The 21940-nt window shown below is 49.1% G+C and overlaps 1 protein-coding gene across 2 annotated transcripts; it reads right to left on the bottom strand.

Moving 5' to 3' along the window:
- Positions 1–715: 715 nt before the first annotated feature.
- On the bottom strand, positions 716–21411 carry AK3 (adenylate kinase 3). 2 transcript variants are annotated; one of them, XM_029055591.2, is made up of 5 exons: positions 21072–21411; positions 6688–6807; positions 5216–5388; positions 3728–3846; positions 716–3053 (listed from the first exon to the last, which is right to left on the bottom strand). In XM_029055591.2, exons 1-5 carry the CDS (start codon positions 21229–21231, stop codon positions 2948–2950), a joined length of 678 nt encoding a protein of 225 aa, XP_028911424.1. In that variant the 5' UTR covers positions 21232–21411; the 3' UTR covers positions 716–2947. The 2 variants fall into 2 exon arrangements, with proteins under 2 accessions (XP_028911424.1, XP_028911425.1); XM_029055592.2 differs by lacking the exon at positions 21072–21411 and adding an exon at positions 7274–7435.
- Positions 21412–21940: the final 529 nt, after the last annotated feature.

The raw sequence follows: 21940 nt of genomic DNA, 5'->3' as shown, positions 1-21940 counted from the left end.
TCCCCATTTTACAGATGAGGAACTGAAGGACAGAGAAGTGAAGTGACTTGCCCAAGGTCACACAGCAGACAAGTGGCGGAGCCAGGATTAGAACCTACAACCTTCTGCCTCCCTGGTCCGTGCTCTGTCTACGCCATGCAAGAGTGGAAGGTGTTAAGCATAGAAATGACATCTTTTCATTTGCTTTCTGGTAAATTAACACTTACTGCATTAACACAGTTTATCTCAGATTTAAAGGCAGCCCTATGCTTTTTGCCCTTTAGAGGGAAATCCAAAATCCAGAGTGCAGCATTTGGGAGCATCAGAAGCCAAACCTAACCACTTGGCAGCTGTGTGACTGTGGGCAAGTCACTTAACTTCTCTGTGCCTCAGTGACCTCATCTGTAAAATGGGGATTAAGACTGTGAGCCTCATGTGGGACAACCTGATCACCCTGTATCTCCCCCAGCACTTAGAACAGTGCTCTGCACATAGTAAGCGCTTAACAAATACCAACATTATTATTATTATTCGATGCATTAGTGGCGTTAGACCTTCTTACACTCTACTTGTGCAAAATCTTCTAAAAAGGAGGTGTAAAATCAGGAAGATTTCATTTAAGATACTCAGCTCTGTGTTTAAACATACATTGTTGAACATTTAAGATTTTAAAGAGCATGATCTAGGAAGAGATCTAGGACATGAAGAACAGATAGAGGCTGGGAAGCCAACAGAGTGCAACTACAACTGTATATAAGACATCCACATTTATTCCTTTTTTTTTGATTATAGGATAGTATGCTGCACAGACTAATAATGTCTTACAACAGTGTTCCATAACTATTTAGATTTTAAAGACGATAGTGCCAAATACTCAGATCGTTTCAAAAAATTTGAGAAAATGCAAAATTAGAGAATCTAAAAGCCCATCTGTATTCAAGGGACAAATTAGCAGACTATCTAAAATGGCAAATTTGGAAAGAAACATTTTTGTGTGAGAGGTGCTTGAAATGATTTCCAGCTTAATACGATTTTTGTTTAAGTGTCCATAGGAAAACCTTGGACACGTAGGTGTGGCGATCAGTCTTCTTGCTGACACCTTATTCAGGTTGCCTAAGGTCTTGTTTACAATCTAGGAGGAGTGAGGGGAGAAATGCCATTCAGAACATAATTAAGTTACTCTCTCTCTCTGGGGCCCAAATTTGTATTTACTCATGGCCAAAGTGCAAGCCTAAATTGCCTGTTAATGAATCCCTCGAACCAAACATACTGGTGAAAGTCAAATTACAGTCTCTGATTTTCTGACCCTGGTCATCCATTCATTCATTCATTCATATTTATTGAGCGCTTACTGTGTGCAAAGCACTGTACTAAGAGCTTGGGAGAGTACAGTATGACACATTCCTGCCCACAATGAGCTCGGTCTAGAGTCATTACCATTTCTATGGCACAAGGTGCCGACCAGCACCAGTATCTCAGAGACTAGTGGCATTAAGTTTAATCTTCTCCCCACGAAACCGAACTAAGTTCTGTCCCCAGATTTCCCAAGCCTGTGGAGTGAAAGCCTAGTTATTGCATCTGCAAACTAATCAGTAAATCAAGATATTTTGCAGAAGCTGCCGGTGGTACTTCTGTTTTCTAATCAGAGGCTGTACTAGCGTCTATATAGTGCCATGAGTTAAATGGTTCTCTTTTGCTCTATCTGTCAATAGTTGAAGAAGAAAAATAGGAAATTTATCCCTCCCCCCCACCAGGCACAATTTCCCAGCCTGAATAAAGTTTTTCTACCACAACCCCAGTTGTAATAGTTTTCCATTAGGGAAAATGCCAGTATGCTCTGTGTGTATGAGGGAAATAATATATTGAAGAGTCAGGACAAACAAACCCTAGGACAAACTTACTCCACTTCTCACAAACGTTTTCAAAACAAATAGGAGTTACAAATGGAAGCGGTGTCTAGTTACCTCTAGTATATCTAGTTATCCCTCTGTTACAAAAGCGGTGCCTGAATTATTCGTGGAGTTGTTAAAGCCCTCTTCCAACCTTATACAGTATATTCTGACGCTTCCTCCTGCCCCACAAGTATCCTTTTCAAAAGTAGCAGTGAATTCCCATTCAGTCAATCAACCAATCTTCAGTGGTATTTACTGAGCGCTTACTGCATGCAGAGCACCGTACTAAGTGCTTGGGAAAGTACCATACAATAGAGTTGACGACGCGATCCCTGCCTTCAAGGAGCTTACCATCCACAGGGTGCACATCAATATTCAATTCACAATTCAACATCGATAAGTCTGCATCTGACTTTTCAGAGTAGTGACATTAGGTAGACCCACGATCCCAAACTTGAGGACTGTAGTCCCAGGAAATATTCCATTTTGCTTCAAACTAGAAAAATATTTTTCCAGCATAGAGCACACCAGTTTTAGCCCAAAATGAACCCTATTTTACTCATCTTACCTATTGTACTATTCTTGATTTTTTTTCTCTGAAAAACAGGAAAATCCTAGAAGCGATTTATACTTAGTTCTTCAATAATGGGAGTTTTTAACCAAGGGTTTTTGGATGGAGCACTGTTAGGGAATTAGGGAGCCTTCTGTCAATGTATGTTTGTCCGGAGAGAACATAATGATAAGTCAGAAGAAACAATTTGTACCCATGAGCAAGGCTTCAGTCAAGGCTTGTACTGGACAGCTACTTTCCCTAGGGCGCGTGGCCCCTACGTTACAGGAGAACTGAGTATGAAAAATAATTTTACATTGTTAGACACTGTAATTTGTTTTATAAAAGTTAAGTACAAGTATAAAAAAATTGGATTAAAAAAACCCTTCTGCCCAAGAGATGAGAAGAGGAGCACTAGATAATTGCAATGGTCATCATCTTGAATTCACATGTGCCGGAGTTGCTCTCATTTAGAAGCTTTGCTTTTGTTCATCTTAAAACGATTCACTCATCACGGTGTAGCCGCTTACTTCGGGCTCCCATCTGCCAGCTTTGTTTGGAGGAAAGCATACACATGGGGCCAGAGCATGTTGGTCTCCGTTCCTGAGAAAGATTGCAGCACACCTTTTTTCCTGAAAAGGAAGCCAAAGAAACTTCAAACACAGATCTACTTTGGTCTTCCTCCTCCTCATCTTTTCTACCTCCGCTTTTTGCGGTTGGAATTGAGTGATTCTGGGATGGTATGTTCTGAGAAGAGTACTGATCTAGAAATTATGAGGTCTGGGATTCAGTTTCAACCCCGCTAACTGAGCAGGTCACTTCGCCTCTTTATACCTCTTTCCCCAGCCATAAAAAATTAGTCAATCATACCCACTGTCTGATTGATGAGATATTGTCTGATCATTGTGGAGCCTTTCGGAGAAGAGGACTGAGTATAAGATGTCCTCATAGGCATAGTATTAGTGGTGGAGAACACCCTCAAGCATTCCCACCCGTTCCCAGAGATAAACCTGAAACACTTGCACAATTTCAAATGTGTTGCAATAAGCCAAACAAGATAAAAGCAGTACATGGAATACTGGTCTTGATCCTCTAAAGAGTCATCTCCCGTTCAGGACTATCGCCTAAAGATCTCCTACTTCGGACCTATCACCCTCTTGAAGGGACAAAAGCAGAAGAGTTTCAGTCACGTAAATAGTAGAGACTCCCCCCAATAAAACAGTATATGCCCAATTTGTCCATCCCTTTAGTAGAGGGGGGGAAGGAGAACGACCCGGATTACAGCTTCAAGAGAACAATAACTCACTGATAATACTCCAAGACAGGTTTCGTTTGGGCCTCATAAGCCTTCAGTCTCTTGGCAACGGTCTCTGGTTTGTCATCCTCACGCTGAGTAAGTGGCTCTCCAGTAAGATCATCATGGCCCTAAGCACAGAGATAGGCACAACAAGCATCAGTCAGTCGATCAATCAATACTATATATAGGGCACTCATTGGGTGCGGAGCATCATACTAAGAAGTTGGAAGACTACATTAGGGGAAACAAACACAATCCCTGCCCAGGTATCAGTGTCATGTTCATATTTCTATTTTGAGCACTTCTTTAAGGTCGCACAGTCCCGTTAGTTCGGGGAGAACAGGTTTAGAGATAAGGTGACAAATCAATAAATATTTACTGAGCTCACACAGGGAGCACAGCATTGTACAGACTGACTGAGACAGAGGATTTCCTACAGTTCAATTACTTAAAAACATGTCTCCTTCCAACTTTCTAAACCCCAATACAGTGCTGCTGCAAACTGCAGGCTACTGTCCTTAATAAACAATCGACAGTCCCCAGGCTTAAAATATGAATAACCCTAATGACAAATAATTTGTTTGCAATCAAACTCTGTGCTGCAGCAGAATAGAAATACCAGACCTCTTCCTACATATTTACGGCAAATATAATACTGACAATAGTGACTTTCCATACTGAAAAGTAGTCTTCTCAACAGTCTACCTTAGTTCTGGATTGGATTCTAGTTGGAACTCAACTTCAAGGCCCTAAGGTGATCTGGCAACTTCAAACAGGATCTCACCCTTGACCACCAGTCTATTTCCACAGAATCTTCCGGGAAAGAGCTGACACCACTTGCTTATTCCAGAGTTTATTTGGGGATTAGGTGAATGAATGGACTAGTTATTCAAGGGACAATCGTTTCACCCTCCCTGGATTGAGATGGGTTCTGGCTAGACCCAGGGGCTTGAATGTTCCAGGGACCATTTAGTGCATGAGATAAACTTCACATCAGGGATGACCAACTCCAGTGGGAGGATTGGGGCCAATGCAAGTACAGCTGCCTTCCCCCAATCCCCCCAGGCCCCCACACCCATTCCCCCTCTGTAAGATGGAGGCTAGCTGGAGCTGCAGAAGAGCTCTGAGTCACAGCCCTCCCCCATCTCTGGTTAGGTCGGGGAACACGTTCTCCAGACCTCCCCCAACTGCGTTCCCTGTGTGTCTCTCCTAGGAGTTTGTGTGTTTGTGTATGGATGCACACACATGCATACAACTCCCTGGCCCTGGGTATGTGCTTGCGTCATTTGCTTTTCCCACCCCCTGCTCTCCTGAGAGCACGGACCCAAGTTTTCTCCTTCATTCAGAAAGGAGTTGGTACCCCCGTTTCACATGGTGATCTGCCATACGCAATCATCATCTCTCAAATCAGTGAAAGCTACCCGATTACATTATCAACCACAGGCACCAATGTAAGTCGGATACACCGCTAGCTATACTGGCATTACCACCACTCACAGGAACTTTGGGGGGATTGAATTCGGTGTTATAGACTCGGCCACTGGCCGGATGAATCCAGCGGGCAGTGAGGCGTTGTTTAATGGTCTCAAAGGGCACATTCAGATTAATCACTGTGTCTATGCGATAAACTTTGTTTAGGGCTTCAGCTTGTGAAACTGTCCTGGGAAAACCTACAAAAATTTAAAGTAGAGGGAGAGAGGAAAAAAAAAAAAAGAATTTACAGACACTCCTCCAATGGGACAAATTTCTTATTAACCAAGCAGAGAAAACTCTAAAGTGGACCCGCTTCTCAGAAAATCTCCATTAAAGTCAGTTTCTCAAAATAATCTCCAAATAAAAGCTGTCTTCTGCTGCTACCTTGATGGGCCATCCAGAAAAGTTGCCTTTATTGAAAATTATTGCCCATTTTCCCCCTTTCTATTTTCCAGATCCCTTCCTCCTCTACTCCTGAACTTCCCCCTCATAATCTCTCACAACAAATTACGACCTCTCATTTTTCCCCCTCTCCTCTCTTCCGGGCTTGGGAGTCGGAGGTGATGGGTTCTAATCCCATTCCGCCGCTTGTCAGCTGCGGGATCTTGGGCAAGTCACTTAACTTCTCTGGGCCTCAGTTTCCTCATCTGTAAAATGGGGATTAAGACTGTGAGCCCCCCGTGGGATCACCTGATTACCCTGTTTTTACCCCAGCGCTTAGAACAGTGCTTGGCACACGGTAAGCGCTTAACAAATACCAACATTATTATTATTCAGCTTTTCCCTGTCCACTGTATCCCTTTCAATCACCAGCCTTAAGTGAGACTGATTCCATTTATTCCTTTTTAAAAGAACAAAAAACACCTGTCCTGGTAAATATACTTCAAGAGAGGGCTAAAGAAGGCAGAATCAGAAGGGTGGCCCAAGCCTGTAGAACAGACACATCGTTTTCCCACTGTTGGCCTTAAGTAAATCGGACCATTTCAACACCGCCTCACGGAGATGAAATCGTAGTAACGTTTTAGATTAACGATTAGGAGCTTGGCACTTCTAGATCCCTGAAATTCTAGAATCCTTAGTATTGACGGTCAACATGCAAATCTCGATGCTATGCCCAACCAAGGTGGCTAGCTGCCCAGGGAAAGCAGCAGCACAGGTCCATCACTTCTTTCGCAGGACCTGCCCCGGCACTCCAAACTCTGGAACGAAGCCCCCAAACTCCACGCTGGGATCAGATTCAAATCTTTCCCCTCCTCCCCAACCACTACCCCTCCCATCTCCGGAGCACAGGACATGCCTTTGAGTGGAAGGTAACTGTGTGCTTTACCATCATTAATCTTCTCTCCCCTTTCTTGAAGTACAATTTTGTCACCCAACAAAATCGTGCCCAAGGGAAAAAAAAAAAGCTCACAAAATGATCATTCTTTCAAGCTTGACCTCCTGTCTAAGCACCAGCAATTTCAAGCAGTTTAAGTTTAATCAATACTACCTCTTACCATCCAGTAGCCAGCTGTACTGGTCTATACTTTTCAGCTGATGCAATGCCAGCCGAGTCATAACATCATCTGGAATGAGCCTCCCCTGATCAATGAAAGTCTTGGCCAAAACACCAATTTCTACGGAAGGGAAAAATAATTTTAACACCAATATATCAATGCCACGGCATTCAAAAACCTCAAAAATATAATTGGGAGGTAGCCTGGTTGCACAGAAAGCCTGAAGAGCACTCCACTAGAAATTTCCTTTTAAAAGCTCAGATAGGCTATTCAACTTTAACTCAATTTATTATATATATATATATATATGTATGTATATATATGTATATAGGCTCTAGGGTAGTAATTGGACTAAATCTGGTAAAACTCAAAATCCATACTCTAACTATAAGAACCATACATTTGTATTTTCCAGTGATATATTTAAATTGATCATCGCAAACTTAAAGGAAAAAAATACTGGAGCATGGAAGACCAGGGAGACAGGGGTGTTGGGGATCAGGTTTGGGGTACACGGGAAGGAGGACAGAAGTGGGGATGAGGAAAAAAAACAGCAGGGAGGGGTTTTCTGTGGGGTTTTTCTTACCTGTTGTGCTTCAGGTTGTCATGTCAAGGCTGGTTCTGAAATGGAACCTAACTGGTTGCAAGAAAGTAAGTCTGAGGGAAAACGCATCCCACGATACAGCCACATTTTAAAGGGACATGGCCCGGTTGTATTGTGGGGCACTCAATGGTATTTACTGAGTGCTTAGTGTGTTCAAAGCTCTGTACTAAGCACTAGGGAAAGTACAATACAACAGAGTGGGTAGATGCAATCCCTGCCCACAAAGAGCTTAGAGTCCTGTATGTGCCATTTACAACCGTATAGATATTGATGATTAATGTACAGTGAACTTGGACAAAAATCAAACTTAAAAATGAACTTAAAGTTTAAGAAAATTATCATTTTTTTCTAGTGTAGCCCTTTTTAAAATGGGGGTGGGTGGAGAGGATGGCCTAGAAACCGAGTTAGAAGAAAACCCTAAAAATGCATTCCTACAAATAACAGACTTAATTATAAGGGTATAAAAACAGTCTCGATGTCGCATTTTTGCATCTTCAAATTGAGTTTTATAGCTTGTCTACAAAAGCAAAAAGAATCCACTAAATCAAAATGTAAGCACTTTTATGGCTTACATTTCTAACATTTTTTTCCTCCCATCTTATACTGCAAAGACTTTCGAAGTTTAGGTTCAGCCTTTAAAATTATCTGCATATAAACAGTCCTTGCTGAACCCCTCAAAAATTACCCTTTCCTCTTCTTAACTCACATATAACTGAATGGTTTGAAAAAAAAATACTCCCCACACATAACCTTTGTGCTAAGATCAAATATGGAAAATTTCAGTGCTAAAGTTAATTATTTACAAGGTTAATTTTTCACAAAGTTATGCTAAAGGAGAAGGATCAGAACATACTGCTACCCTAACAAGAGCGATCCCTGCTGAGGGAAAAAAAAATGATGACCGTCCACTGGAGGAAAGGTGTTTTACAAATTCAAGGTGTTACAAGTGCCATATCGAGGCACAGAGAATAAGCGAAAGACGTGGTCCTTTGCTTTCCAGAAGCTTACTATCAATACAGACATTTCAAAACCATCTCTTCCCACGCTGGTCTCATCTAATCGGCAATGAGAAAAGCTAGGGGAAAGGTCCTCTGCTCTGCCCCACCTAAGCAAGGCTCATGCCAAGAGGTGGAATTTGATTTGAGTCTGAATAACGGCTAGGTATGCAAGGACATGGGAGACTGTTCCAGGGATAGGCAGTGGTAGCAAGAGAAATTCCCTACTCTGGGAATCCTGCCTCGGCTCAATAATTTATATATGGTTAAATGACCTGCATATAGGTGGGGCCAGGAAGAGGCTCTAGCATGGCATTCCCATGGGTTTTTCCCCAAGTCCCCATTTCCACATCGGTGGAAGAAGGCACAGGGGCAAGGTAGAATTTCAAAATAACTATACCCTAAACCCTGCCTCAGCTTCAGAAGAGGTTTTAACGCCCCCGGTGCCCCTAACTGCGAATAAGAAAACTTCCTTCCAGAATTCATCTCGAGGCCTGAGGGCAGTTTTTTTTTCCCTCTTTTTCCCAAGACGGCTCTGAAAAAATGAGGGCTTCCTGTCTAAAGCTGAGTTCACACAAACAACAGGAAGGACAGAAAAACAGCACATTAGCTAAGCTGCTCCATAAATACCCCCCTCTCCAAATCACGGCAATCAGGTCAGGCATTAGGATGCTTTTGATTTCACCTCCGAGACTCCCCACTTCAAACCTCTTGGATCCACATGTCCTGGAGCCCTTAGAAGTCCAGGGCCAGCCGGACCACCTGATGCCCAGGCCAGCCACCCGACCACTGTTCATGGAAGACCCTATGCCCTGCAGGAGCGAGGGATGAGTAGAAGCTGCAGGGACGCCCGTGACCAGTAGCCTCTTTACAACCGAGCACTTCGAGGTCCACGAGTTCACCCCATGCCTGCGCCAGCCACCTCGCTCCAGGCCACTGAGTCTGAAGCTTGCCTTTTGGAACATTCAGTTTGCAGGGGAGGAGGCAACAGCTATACGGGCCTGGGAGTTAGAAGGACCTGGGTTCTGATCCCAGCTCTGCCACTTGTCTGCTGTGTGACCCTGGGCAATCACTTCACTTCTGTGGGTGTCAGTTACCTCATCTGTAAAACTGGGGGTAAGATGGAGCCGCATGTGGGAAATGGACAGTGTCCAACCTGATTAGCTTGTATCCACTCCAGCACTTAGAACGGTGTCTGGCACACAGTAAGCACTTGAAATTTATTCATTCATTCATTCACTAGTATTTATTGAGCGCTTACTATGTGCAGAGCACTGTACTAAGCGCTTGGAATGTACAAATCGGTAACAGATAGAGTCAGTCCCTGCCCTTTGATGGGCTTACAGTCTAATTGGGGGAGACGGACAGACAAGAACAATAGCAATAAATAGAATCTAGGGGATGAACATCTCATTAAAACAATGGCAAACAAATAGAATTAAGGTGATGTACATTGCATTAACAAAATAAATAGGGTAATGAAAATACATACAGTTGAGCAGACGAGTACAGTGCCGAGGGGATGGGAAGGGAGAGGGGGAGGAGCAGAGGGAAATGGGGGGAAAAGAGGGTTTAGCTGCGGAGAGGTGAAGGGGGGCGGTAGAGGGAGTAGAGGGAGAACGGGAGCTCAGTCTGGGAAGGCCTCTTGGAGGAGGTGAGCTGTAAAGCGTGGCTCAGTGGAAAGAGCATGGGCTTTGGAGTCAGGGCTCATGAGTTCGAATCCTAGCTCTGCCACTTGTCGGCTGTGTGACTGTGGGCAAGTCACTTCATTTCTCTGTGCCTCAGTTCCCTCATCTGTAAAATGGGGATCAAGACTGTGAGCCCCACGTGGGACAACCTGATTCCCCTATGTCTATCCCAGCGCTTAGAACAGTGCTCGGCACATAGTAAGCGCTTAACAAATACCAATATTATTATTATTATTATTATTAAGTAGGGTTTTGAAGAGGGGAAGAGAATGAGTTTGGCGGAGGTGAGGAGGGAGGGCATTCCGGGACCGCGGGAGGACGTGGCTCAGGGGTCGACGGCGGGATAGGCGAGAACGGGGGACGGCGAGGAGGTGGGCGGCAGAGGAGCGCAGTGTGCGGGGTGGGCGGTGGAAAGAGAGAAGGGAGGAGAGGTAGGAGGGGGCAAGGTGATGGAGAGCCTCGAAGCCTAGAGTCAGAAGATTTTGTTTTGCGTGGAGGTTGATAGGCCACCACTGGAGGTTTTTAAGAAGGAGAGTGACATGCCCAGAGCATTTCTGCAGGAAGATGAGCCGGGCAGCGGAGTGAGGAATAGACTGGGGTGGGGAGAGAGAGGAGGAAGGGAGATCAGAGAGCAGGCTGACACAGTAGTCTAGCCGGGATATAACAAGTGCCCGTAGCAGTAAGGTAGCCGTTTGGGTGGAGAGGAAAGGGCGGATCTTGGCTATATTATAAAGGTGAGACCGGCGGGTTTTGGTGACAGATCGGATGTGTGGGGTGAACGAGAGAGCCGAGTCAAAGATGACACGGAGGTTGCGGGCCTGAGAGACGGGAAGGATGGTCGCACCGTCCATGGTGATGGGGAAGTCAGGGAGAGGACAGGGCTTGGGAGGGAAGATGAGAAGCTCAGTTTTGCTCATGTTGAGTTTTAGGTGGTGGGCAGACATCCAGGTAGAGACGTCTTGGAGGCAGGAGGAGATGCGAGCCTGAAGGGAGAAGAAGAGGACAGAGGCAGAGATGTAGATCTGTGTGTCATCTGCATAGAGGTGATAGTTGAAGCCGTGAGAGCGAATGAGTGCACCGAGGGAGTGAGTGTAGATGGAGAACAGAAGAGGGCCGAGAACTTACTCTTTGGGAACCCCAACAGTTAGAGAATGGGAGGGGGAGGAGGAGTCTGCGAAGGAGACCGAGAATGACCAGCCAGAGAGATAAGAGGAGAACCAGGAGAGGACGGAGTCCGTGAAGCCAAGGTGAGATAAGGTGTGGAGGAGAAGGGGATGGTCGACAGTGTCAAAGGCAGCTGAGAGGTCAAGGAGGATTAGAACAGAATAGGAAAAAATTACTTTTCTAAAAAAAAAAAAAGCCTGTGAATTCTCCCTCTGAGTAATGTTTAACTACTTAGTTTGACACTGTTGCTCTGCTACCCTGGGGCTGAATCGACCACCACATGGACACGGGAGCTCTCCTCCCAGGCGGTGGTTCCTTGGGCTGCCTGCCCCCCGTTTCCAGCCTAGCTCTTTAGCAGCCTTTTGGCCACCGACCGCCGACTTTAGCGGCTTTTTGGCCGCTGACCGCCGACTCATCCACGCCGAGACCACCCCCCTCTCCCTGGGAAGCTGAGCCTTGTCATCGCCCGGACCCTTGGAGCCATTACCACGTGGGCCCGGGATCTCTGCTCCCCTGGGGGGTAAGTCTCAGACCGCCGGGCCCCCTCTTCCCAGCCAAATCGACCACCACATGGACTCTGGAGCTCTCCTCCCAGGCGGTGGTTCCTTGGGCTGCCTGCCCCCCGTTTCCAGCCTAGCTCTTTAGCAGCCTTTTGGCCACCGACCGCCAACTTTAGCGGCTTATTGGCCGCCGACCGCCGACTCATCCACGCCGAGACCACCCCCCTCTCCCGGGAAGCTGAGCCTTGTCATCGCCCGGACCCTTGGAGCCATTACCTTGTGGGCTCGGGATCTCTGCTCCCCTGAGGCGCAGCCTCGGCCCACCCGGCCCCGATTCCCGACAAGCCCCCCTTCGCCTACCGCTCGCCGACTCATCTGCGCTTCCTCCCCCTCCACCGGGGAGCTGAGCCTCGGACCGTCCGGACCTGCGCCCGCCTCAGCCTTTCGCAACCTGGACCTCCGCACCCCCGCTCAGGAACTCCGACACTACGGATCTTCGCCCCCACACACCAGCCACCCCCCAGCCACCAGCTTCCAGTCCACACACCGCCCCCCCCCCCCCCCCCCCCCCCCCGCTCGGGCCCGGGGACATTGCGCTCCCCTTCTCGATCCTGGGGGACATTGTGCTCCCCTTCTCGGCCCCAAGGACATTGTGTCCTCGGGGGACATTGTGTCCCCCTGCTCGGGCCCGGGGACATTGTGCTCCCCAACCGCTCCCCCACTCCGCCCGAGGTTGGGAAGCCCCCACTCTGCCTGAGGCGGCCATTTTGGGAAGGCCTCACTCCCTCTTCCCTCTTGAGGTGATTCATCTCTCCCGCCCCCGCCCCGGGAGACGACGTCCTTGTTCTCACCATGTTACCTTACCTTAGCCGCCGCCTACGGCCGCCACCCACCCCGGACAACCTCAGGGCCCCCCCGCCGCCACAGGGTTATTTGGTCATGAGCTCTGGGACTCTCTCGGCCGCTGGCCGCTTGACTTTGAGTCTGATCGGGTAGGGTCGGCTCGTCCCCCGACCCTGGTCATCGCCTGCTTATTAACACTATTGTAGTGTGCCTTACTGTAGCATGTTGCTATATTAGCGATCTCGCTTGTTATTGTTTATTGTCGTCAGACTTTGAATTTGATCAGGTCGCCCCTTAATCGAGTCTACCCCCAACCCTGATCATCACCCCTTTTATTAACACGACTATATTGTATCATACTGTATCATGTTGCTATATTAGCACTACCGTATTGTATCATATTGTATCATGTTGCTATATTACCGATTTCGTTTATTACTGTTTATTGTTGTCAGTGCTGCCACCCACCTCTCTGGCCTCGCCATGTCCCTCCTCCCCCCCTCCCCCCTCCTGCCCCTTCCTGTCCTCCCCTTCCCCTTCCCCTCTCTCACTCAGCTCTTTCCCGCTCTCTCCTCTGTCTCCTCCCCCCCTCCCCTCTCCCGCCCTAGAACCCCACTTTACCAGAGCTACCCCTCTTCCCCCTCCCCCTACTCTTCCCCCCACCAAACCCCCTCTTCACCCCCTCTTCACCCCCTCCCCCCTTCTCTCTTCCCCACCCATGCCCCATCCCAGTCCTCTTGTCCCACCGCTACCCCTCATCCCCCTCTCCCCGTCCAGGGCCCCGCCACCTCCTTCCCATCCAAACCCTCCCCTCCCCCCGCCCTTCCCCCCCTCCCCCCCTTGCACCCACAGCTACTTTCAAGTGTGGCCTCTGGAACCCCCGCTCTATTACAGGTAAGCTACCTTTCATCCATGACCTTTTCCTCTCTCGCTCTCTCCTCCTCCTCGCCCTTTCGGAAACGTGGCTCTCTCCCGAAGACACGGTCTCCGCCGCCGCTCTCTCCGGCGGAGGCCTCTCCTTCTCCCACTCCCCCAGACTCACCGGTAAGGGAGGAGGCGTCGGCTTCCTCCTCTCGCCCCGTTGCCGCTTCCGCACTATCCCTCCTCCCCCCTCCCTCTCCTTCCCCTCCTTCGTAGCCCATATCATTCGCCTCTACCACCCACTCCAGTTACTTGTCGCCGTCATCTACCGCCCTCCCGGTCCCACCTCCGACTTCTTCAACCACCTTGACCCCTTTCTCACCCTCCTTCTCTCCTTCTCTCTGCCCACTCTGATCCTCGGAGACTTCAACATCCATACGGATGTACCCGACGACTCCTCTGCCGCCCGCCTGCTATCCCTCCTCGACTCTGCCGACCTCCTCCTCCACCATACCGCGCCCACTCACCGACTCGGTCACACCCTCGATCTCGTCATCTCCTCCCTCACCAACTCTGAAATCCCTCTCTCTGACCATAACCTTCTCACCTGCCTCATCTCTCACACTCCCTCCCCCTGCAAATCTTCGCTACTGCCCCACAGAGACCTCTGCTCTCTCGATCCCATCCGTCTTTCCAATAGCATCTCTCCTCACCTTGCCGCCCTGTCCTCTCTTCCCACTCTCGACGATCAGGTCTCCGCTCTCAACTCCACCCTCTCTACTCATCTCGACTCTCTCGCCCCCCTTTCCCTCTGCCGCTCTCGCTCCACTAACCCACAGCCCCGGATCACCTCCTCCGTCCGCCTCCTACGCTCCTATGCTCGAGCTGCTGAGCGCTGCTGGCGAAAGTCCAAGCACCAAGCCGACCTCACACACTTCAAGTTTATCCTTTCCTGCCTTAACTCTGCCCTCTCCTCCGCCAGGCAAAGCTTCTTCTCCTCCCTCGTCGACACCCATGCCCGTCACCCCCGCCGATTGTTCCGGACCTTTAACTCTCTCCTTAGGCCCCCTGTTCCTCCCCCTCCCCCATCTCTCACCCTCAATGATCTGGCCACCTATTTCCTCACGAAAATCAACACGATCAGGTCTGAGCTCCCCAAAGTCACCCCTCCGCCTCTCCCCTCCCCCCCACCAACCCTCTCCCCTACTTTCCCATCCTTCCCTGCAGTATCCTCAGAGGAGATCTCCTCCCTCCTCGCAAGTGCCACCCCCTCCACCTGCGCCTCGGACCCCATTCCCTCTCACCTTCTTAAAACCATCGCCCCTGCCCTCCTACCTTCCTTAACTTCTATTTTTATCCACTCAATCTCCAAGGGCTCCTTCCCCTCTGCCTTCAAACATGCCCTCGTCTCCCCCATCCTAAAAAAACCCGCTCTTGACCCCACTTCCCCCTCCAGTTATCGTCCTATCTCCCTACTACCCTTCCTTTCCAAAATCCTAGAACGAGTCGTCTACAATCGATGCTTAGAATTCCTTAACTCCCATTCTCTCCTAGACCCCCTCCGATCTGGGTTCTGTCCCCTCCACTCTACCGAGACTGCTCTCTCTAAGGTCACCCATGACCTCCTTCTTGCCAAATCCAATGGCTCCTACTCCATTCTAATCCTCCTTGACCTCTCTGCTGCCTTTGACACTGTCGACCATCCCCTCCTCCTCCATACCTTATCTCACCTTGGCTTCACGGACTTTGTCCTCTCCTGGTTCTCCTCTTACCTCTCTGGCCGGTCATTCTCGGTCTCCTTCGCGGAAGCCTCCTCCCCCTCCCATCCTTTAACTGTTGGAGTTCCTCAAGGGTCAGTTCTTGGCCCTCTTCTGTTCTCCATTTACACTCACTCCCTCGGTGAACTCATCCGCTCTCATGGCTTTGACTACCATCTCTACGCAGATGACACGCAGATCTACATCTCCGCCCCTGTCCTCTCCCCCTCCCTTCAGGCTCGCATCTCCTCCTGCCTCCGGGACGTCTCCACCTGGATGTCGGCCCGCCACCTAAAACTCAACATGAGCGAGACTGAGCTCCTCATCTTCCCTCCCAAACCCGGTCCTCTCCCAGACTTCTCTATCACCGTGGATGGCACGACCGTCCTTCCCGTCTCTCGGGCCCGCGATCTCGGTGTCATCCTTGACTCGTCCCTCTCGTTCACCCCACGCATCCTATCCGTTACCGAGACCTGCCGGTTTCACCTCTACAATATCGCCAAGATCCGCCCTTTCCTCTCCACCCAAACGGCTACCTTACTGTTATGGGCTCTCGTTATATCCCGGCTAGACTACTGTGTCAGCCTTCTCTCTGACCTCCCTTCCTCCTCTCTCGCCCCGCTCCGGTCTATTCTTCACTCCGCTGCCTGGCTCATCTTCCTGCAGAAACGATCTGGGCGTGTCACTCCCCTTCTTAAACAACTCCAGTGGTTGCCTATCGACCTCCGCTCCAAACAAAAACTCCTCACTCTAGGCTTCAAGGCTCTCCGTCACCTTGCCCCTTCCTACCTCTCCTCCCTCCTCTCTTTCTACCGCCCACCCCGCACGCTCCGCTCCTCTGCCGCCCACCTCCTCACCGTCCCTCGGTCTCGCCTATCCCGCCGTCGACCCCTGGGTCACGTCCTCCCGCGGTCCCGGAACGCCCTCCCTCCTCACCTCTGCCAAACTGATTCTCTTTCCCTCTTCAAAACCCTACTTAAAAATCACCTCCTCCAAGAGGCGTTCCCAGACTGAGCTCCTCTTCCCCCTCTACTCCCTCTGCCATCCCCCCTTTACCTCTCCGCAGCTAAAGCCTCATTTTCCCCTTTTCCCTCTGCTCCTCCACCTCTCCCTTCCCATCCCCACAGCACTGTACTCGTCCGCTCAACTGTATATATTTTCGTTACCCTATTTATTTTGTTAATGAATTGTACATCGCCTCGATTCTATTTAGTTGCCATCGGTTTTTACGAGATGTTCTTCCCCTTGACTCTGTTTATTGCCATTGTTCTCGTCTGTCCGTCTCCCCCGATTAGACCGTAAGCCCGTCAAACGGCAGGGACTGTCTCTATCTGTTGCCGACTTGTTCATCCCAAGCGCTTAGTACAGTGCTCTGCACATAGTAAGCGCTCAATAAATACTATTGAATGAATGAATGAATGAATGAAAGATTGTAGAATTTGTATCTTAATGTTGTCTACAATATCACTGTTGTTGTTCAATGTCTCTATGTACCCTCATTAGACTGTGAGCCCTTTGAGGGACAGAGAGGTAGGTAGGCATTTGATCTAGTTAGCCTGTCTCTATCTCAGGGCTTAGCAATTGCTTAATAAATTTATCGTTACTACTCAACACTACCACTCCTTTCGATAAATAACTGATTGGAAAAAGGGTCTACTGAAACAGAATTTAATGCAAACAAAATAATGTCGAAATATAGGGTGGGGAAAGACTGGCTAAGTAAAGCGAAAAACAGATCTGGAGGCTTTGGACAACCGTAAGTTCAATATGCGTTAACAATATAACTCCAGTATACTAAAAAACCAGTCTGTTTCTGGGAGGCACCAACTAGAAGGAAGAAGATCTGCAAGAGCCAGGAAGTACTCTTTCAGCTGGGCACTGCATCAAGCCCGTTGTGGGCAGGGAATGCGTCTGCTTATTGTTATACTGTACTCTCTCAAGTGCTCTGCACAGAGTAAGTGCTCAATAACGCAGAGTCAGATGCTATTGAGGGTACGCAGCCGGTTTTGGTCACCAAGTTTTAAAAAGAATGTGGAGAAACTAGAAAGGATCCAGAAAATAATTAATGAGGTGGGAAATGGTTCTTATGAGGAAAGATTAAAGGAATTGGGATTGGGAAAGAAGGATCCAAAGGACATGAAGTGTTTGTTTCTTTAAGGAGTTCTCCATGTCCCACAAGGATTTTTTTTTTTTAAAGGAGGAAATGGGCTTAAATTGCAGCAGGAGAGATTTGGGTTGGATAGAAGGGAGTTATTAATTGTTAGGTGCCAAACCAGTGAGATAACCTTCCAAGGAAGGTTGTGCATTCATTCATTCCATCAGTCATATTTATCTAGCCCGTGTGCAGAGCACTGTACTAAGCACTTGGGAAAGTATAATACAACAATAAGCACCCTATATCACTGGAGAACTTTAAAGACAACCACCTGGTACGATTGGTTTTTGTCATTTCATCACCCTACTGGACCACAAATTCTCCTCTGGCCCTCCCACGCTATAATTTTTGGCTCATTTGTAACTGTATTTTACAGCCCAGGTGTACGATAATGCTAACTTTCCTAGTTTAAAAGCTGCAGTCCAAATGATATTAAAAAACTTACAGTATACTTCCTTTGGGATGATATTTACTTCCTGAATTACCTTTTTAAAGTTACCCTACTCTGGGCTTCCCTATCTCTGCATGCCTATGTTGCCAGTGTAGTCTTTAAGGATTGTCTAATTCACATGAGACTGCTCTAGAAATGACCGAATGTCACTGCTGGAATACACGGCAACTCCAAGGGGGAAAAATATAGTTTGAGGTGAGGGCCGCGGCTGGATTTTGTGTCAGATTCTGATTCCTCCCTCTTTTAACCCTCCCGTTTAGTCGGTCGCTAAATCCTGCAGGTTTCTTTCTCCATAATCTCTCTCAGAACTGCCCCTTCCTTTCTATTCAAAGAGCCACCACTGGGATTCAAGCTTTCATCAGCTCCTGACTAGACTCTGCATTGATCACCTCCCTGGTCTTCCCTACCTCCAACCTCTCACCTTTTCAAAGTCCAATGTGCTCTGCCTGGGTCATCTTCCTAAAATGCCACTCGGCAGACATTTCTCTCTTCTTCAAAAACCTCCAATGGTTACTCATTTCCCTCCACATCAGGCAAAAACTCCTGATCATTGGCTTTCCAAGCCTTTCCAACAGCTCTCTCCACTTGCTCCTCCCCAGCACACCTTCTAACCCTCCCTCCCTCTCACTTCTCTGGTCCACGTCGTCCCCTCTGCTTGGAATTCACTCCAGGCCACAATTCTCCCCAGCTTCAAAGCCCTTCCCAAATCCTTCCTCCTCCCCAGGTCACGGCTCTTTTCAGTCATCCGCAGAACTTTTCCGTAACACGGGGTTCTGCGAGAACACAACCCCACGTTACAGAACTGAGTGTACTACTCTACTTATTCACATTCATCTTTCCTTTCTGTGATCATAATATCGTGTCTCCTTTTTTCCTCCTAACTGTAAATCGTTTTGCGTCTGCCTGTCTCCCATGAAGTTGTAAATACCTTTGGGCAAGAACTGTCTCATCTCCATCGTACTATATTGAGTGGTCAGTAAAGCTGTGAGCACGGTAAGTGCTTAATACATACACTCTGTTTTCCTATAGATGCAAGAGTCACATATATGATAAACCTGCATGAAGAGAAAAAAAACATATTATCCTCCATCCATCATGTTTGGCTCCATGTGCACGCACATGACCACTTCCTCTGATATTGCCTCGCATTCTATCCAGGTAGGTGCGCGTTGTCAGAAAAACGTTCTCTAACTCCCTAACGGGGTTCTATCCAACACAATGTAGCAAAGGCACGCATCATTTCTGTTGCCATTTCTAGGAGGAATGGTTATATACAATCATCGAGTCCCTCTGTCATACCTGTTCATATGATTTTGGATCTGAAGTATGGAATATACCCAGCCAATAATTTCCAGCACCAGTATTAAGAAAAGATTTTTCCACCACTCCTCATCTTCAAAACATCTATAATATCAATAAGATGGTATCTTTCCCTATGGAGAAATATTCATATTCTTTTGCCGTTCAGTGCCATCTAGATGTTATCTGTCATGTTATCTACTTCCATAATCCAATTGGCTAAGAAAATTGATTAAAATGAATTGATTAAAACCCCAAATGTAAAATTATCCACTACTCAAGAGGTGCCTGCATCTTCCTCTCAGCAATCAATCAGTAAGCGCGGAGTCTACGCAGAGAAGGGTACTCAGCGCTTGGAAAAGTAAAATCAAAGAGAGTCGGTAGACGTGTTCCCTGCCCACAAGGAGCTTAGTCTACAGGAGACAGACATTTAAATAAATGTAATTCTATTAATCAGTAGAAATAGAGATACAAACGATACCATCATCAATTGCATGTCACTGACCCATGAAACGACCACACCAAATCTGCAAATAGAGCTTCCCACTTCTATAGGGTATCATCGCTAGCCAAAGCCTTGTTGGATTTACCGATACAGTATTTTCCGTAGAAGCAATCATTTTCAATTCAGGGAATTAATGAAACGTCAGTTGGAAGCAAGCAGTCCTTTTCGATTTTCAAATGTGAACGCCCACGGCTCTGATCCTAAGAAGGTACATTCAAAACGGGTCAATCCAGAACCATGGGGAACTCATCCGCAATATCAATTAATTATCAAAAAGCAATTAGAGTCCTCTCCCCTTTTACCGATCTCTAAAGGTTGGGCGGAGGCAGCTGAACACCTTCATACATTCAGGAGCATTTACTGAATTCTTACGGTGTGCGGCACAACACCGTACTGTAATATAAGCGTCAGGGACTCGGTTTCTCACAGTTATTCTGTTATTTACTCGCGCTTTTGAGCTCTGTCGGAAAATCCGGCCAGAGATGCCGGGAATGAGAACTAGGTTATTCGAGACCTCTAGGGAATCTAATCCAAACCAAATCGTCAAACTGCAAGAGGGAAAGAGTACTGTACGCTGGCTTAAAAGTATGGAAAAAGTTCAAGCAGGGCCAAAGGGGGAAACAAAGAGGGACGATGACAAGATGGATAGGCATGTCGGAATCCGGCCTTAAAACATGGCTTGTTTTACAAATAAACAAAAGAACGCTTGTCGGCCTTACTAGGGCCGCAACCCACTCAGAAGGGGGGTGGTCTCCGCAACGCGCCACAGAACTAGCCTAGAGAAATCACCTGCGGCACCTTCAAATGCAGTTTTCCCTTCCCCAGCTTTATTTTTAAAAAACACTAAGACCGACGGTGGGGCAAGGGGTGGGAGGAATCGAGGCTCCCGAAGCCCAAGGTGGCTTTATCCCTCGGCCACAGATAACGAGGATACAACGACGGTAGGCGTCGAGCCCTTACTCCGCGCCAGGCGCCGTGCTAAGCCCTAGGGGGGATCCAAGTCCATCGGGTGGGACGCAGTCCCTGTCGCCCGTGGGGCTCACGGTCTTCATCCCCATTTTTCCAGATGAGGTAACTGAGGCCCAGGGCAGGGCGGTGACCGGCCCAAGGTCACACAGCAGACAATCCAGGTCCTTCGGACGGTCGGGCCCGTGCTCTCTCCACTGGGCCGCGCCGCTCAGGGGAATTAACGAATATCACAATTATCATCGTTACTCCCGCTCGGACCTAACAGGCAGAGAAGCCCGTTGGTTCACAGGAGAGCAGGCAGGCAGGCAGGAGGCCGCTGGCATAGCGCCCCGAAGCGCAAATCCTCCACCGGGTGCTCCCCAAGCGCCCACTCCCTAGGCGGGGCCGGGGGGGGGGGGGGGGGGGGCGGGAGAGACTCGATCATCCCGTCTTCTTCCCTTCCTCCTGCAAGCTTCCCCGGGCACCCCCCTGCACCCTGTCCGGCCCGGACCGCCGGGACAAAGTGGCGGATTGGAGCGGGAGGAGGGAGAGCGAGGGAGGGATGAGGAGTGGGAGGGGGAAGGGGGGGCAAAGGCTCCTGCCCGGACTCCCACCTGTTCCCCTCTGCATGTTGTCCCGGAGCAGGTCCCCGCTGGAGAGATGCTTCAGGGCGAAATGGTTGACGATGCGGGAGGACACCGTCCCTTTGCCCGAGCCCGGGGGCCCCATGATCACCGCCCGCAGCAGCTGCGTCTGCCGCCCGGCCGCCCCCATCTCTCCCGGCCGCCGCCGCCGCCACCCAACGGCCCGCCAGGAGGATCGCCGGCAAAGACGGCCCGTTCCTGCTCCGCTGCGGAAGGCGGAGCTAAGTGGCCATTAAGGGGCAGTGGCCGCGGGCCCGCCGGAGCGGCAAGAGGCCTAGGAGGCGTCGCTTCCCCGCGCTCAGGTGCTGACGAGGCAGCGGCGGGGGGCGGGGGGAGAAAGAAGAGCTGGGGAAGGGGAGGAGGGAGGCTCAAGCGGCGGCTACTGCGGCTGCGTCGTGCCCGCCCGCCGGCGGCTCCAGGGGCTCCCCGCCCCCTCCCCCCCGACACACACACACACACACACACACACGTTCATTCGGTCAATAGTATTGGTTGAGTGCTGACTCTGTGCAGAGCACTGGACTAAGCGCCTGGAATCGGACAATTCGGCAACAGAGACCGTCCCTGCCCACTGACGGTCTAACGGTCTCATCGGGGGGAGGCGGACGGACCGAAAGCAAGACAACTTAATCACGACAGATAGAATCAAGGGGATGGACACCTCGTTCACAAAAGAAATAGGGCGAGAAAAATATATGCAAAACCTCCCCCCAACTTTCCCTGACCCTCCTCCTCCCAACCCCGCCCCCCCGGTCTTGCACCCCCCTCGTAGCCCGTCCTGGTAGCAGGACCCGATCGCCACCCCAGAGCCGTGAGACATTGTGCTCCCCTGCTCCTCC

Source organism: Ornithorhynchus anatinus, chromosome X5 (assembly GCF_004115215.2).
Source record: "Ornithorhynchus anatinus isolate Pmale09 chromosome X5, mOrnAna1.pri.v4, whole genome shotgun sequence".
Lineage (NCBI taxonomy): Eukaryota > Metazoa > Chordata > Mammalia > Monotremata > Ornithorhynchidae > Ornithorhynchus > Ornithorhynchus anatinus.
The sequence above is the reverse complement of the archived record's forward strand: the minus strand, read 5'-3'. Positions and strand labels throughout refer to the sequence as shown.

Bases quoted from the DNA above. Each gene is read 5' to 3' on its own strand.
- AK3 (XM_029055591.2), bottom strand. From the start codon at position 21,231: ATGGGGGCGGCCGGGCGGCAGACGCAGCTGCTGCGGGCGGTGATCATG. The intron at 3,847-5,215 runs GTGAGTGGTGGT...CTCTGTGCTTAG, and splicing joins TCAATCCCCCCAAAGTTCCT to GGCCATGATGATCTTACTGG. The intron at 3,054-3,727 runs GTGAGTTATTGT...CTTCCTTTTCAG, and splicing joins CCTGTCTTGGAGTATTATCA to GAAAAAAGGTGTGCTGCAAT.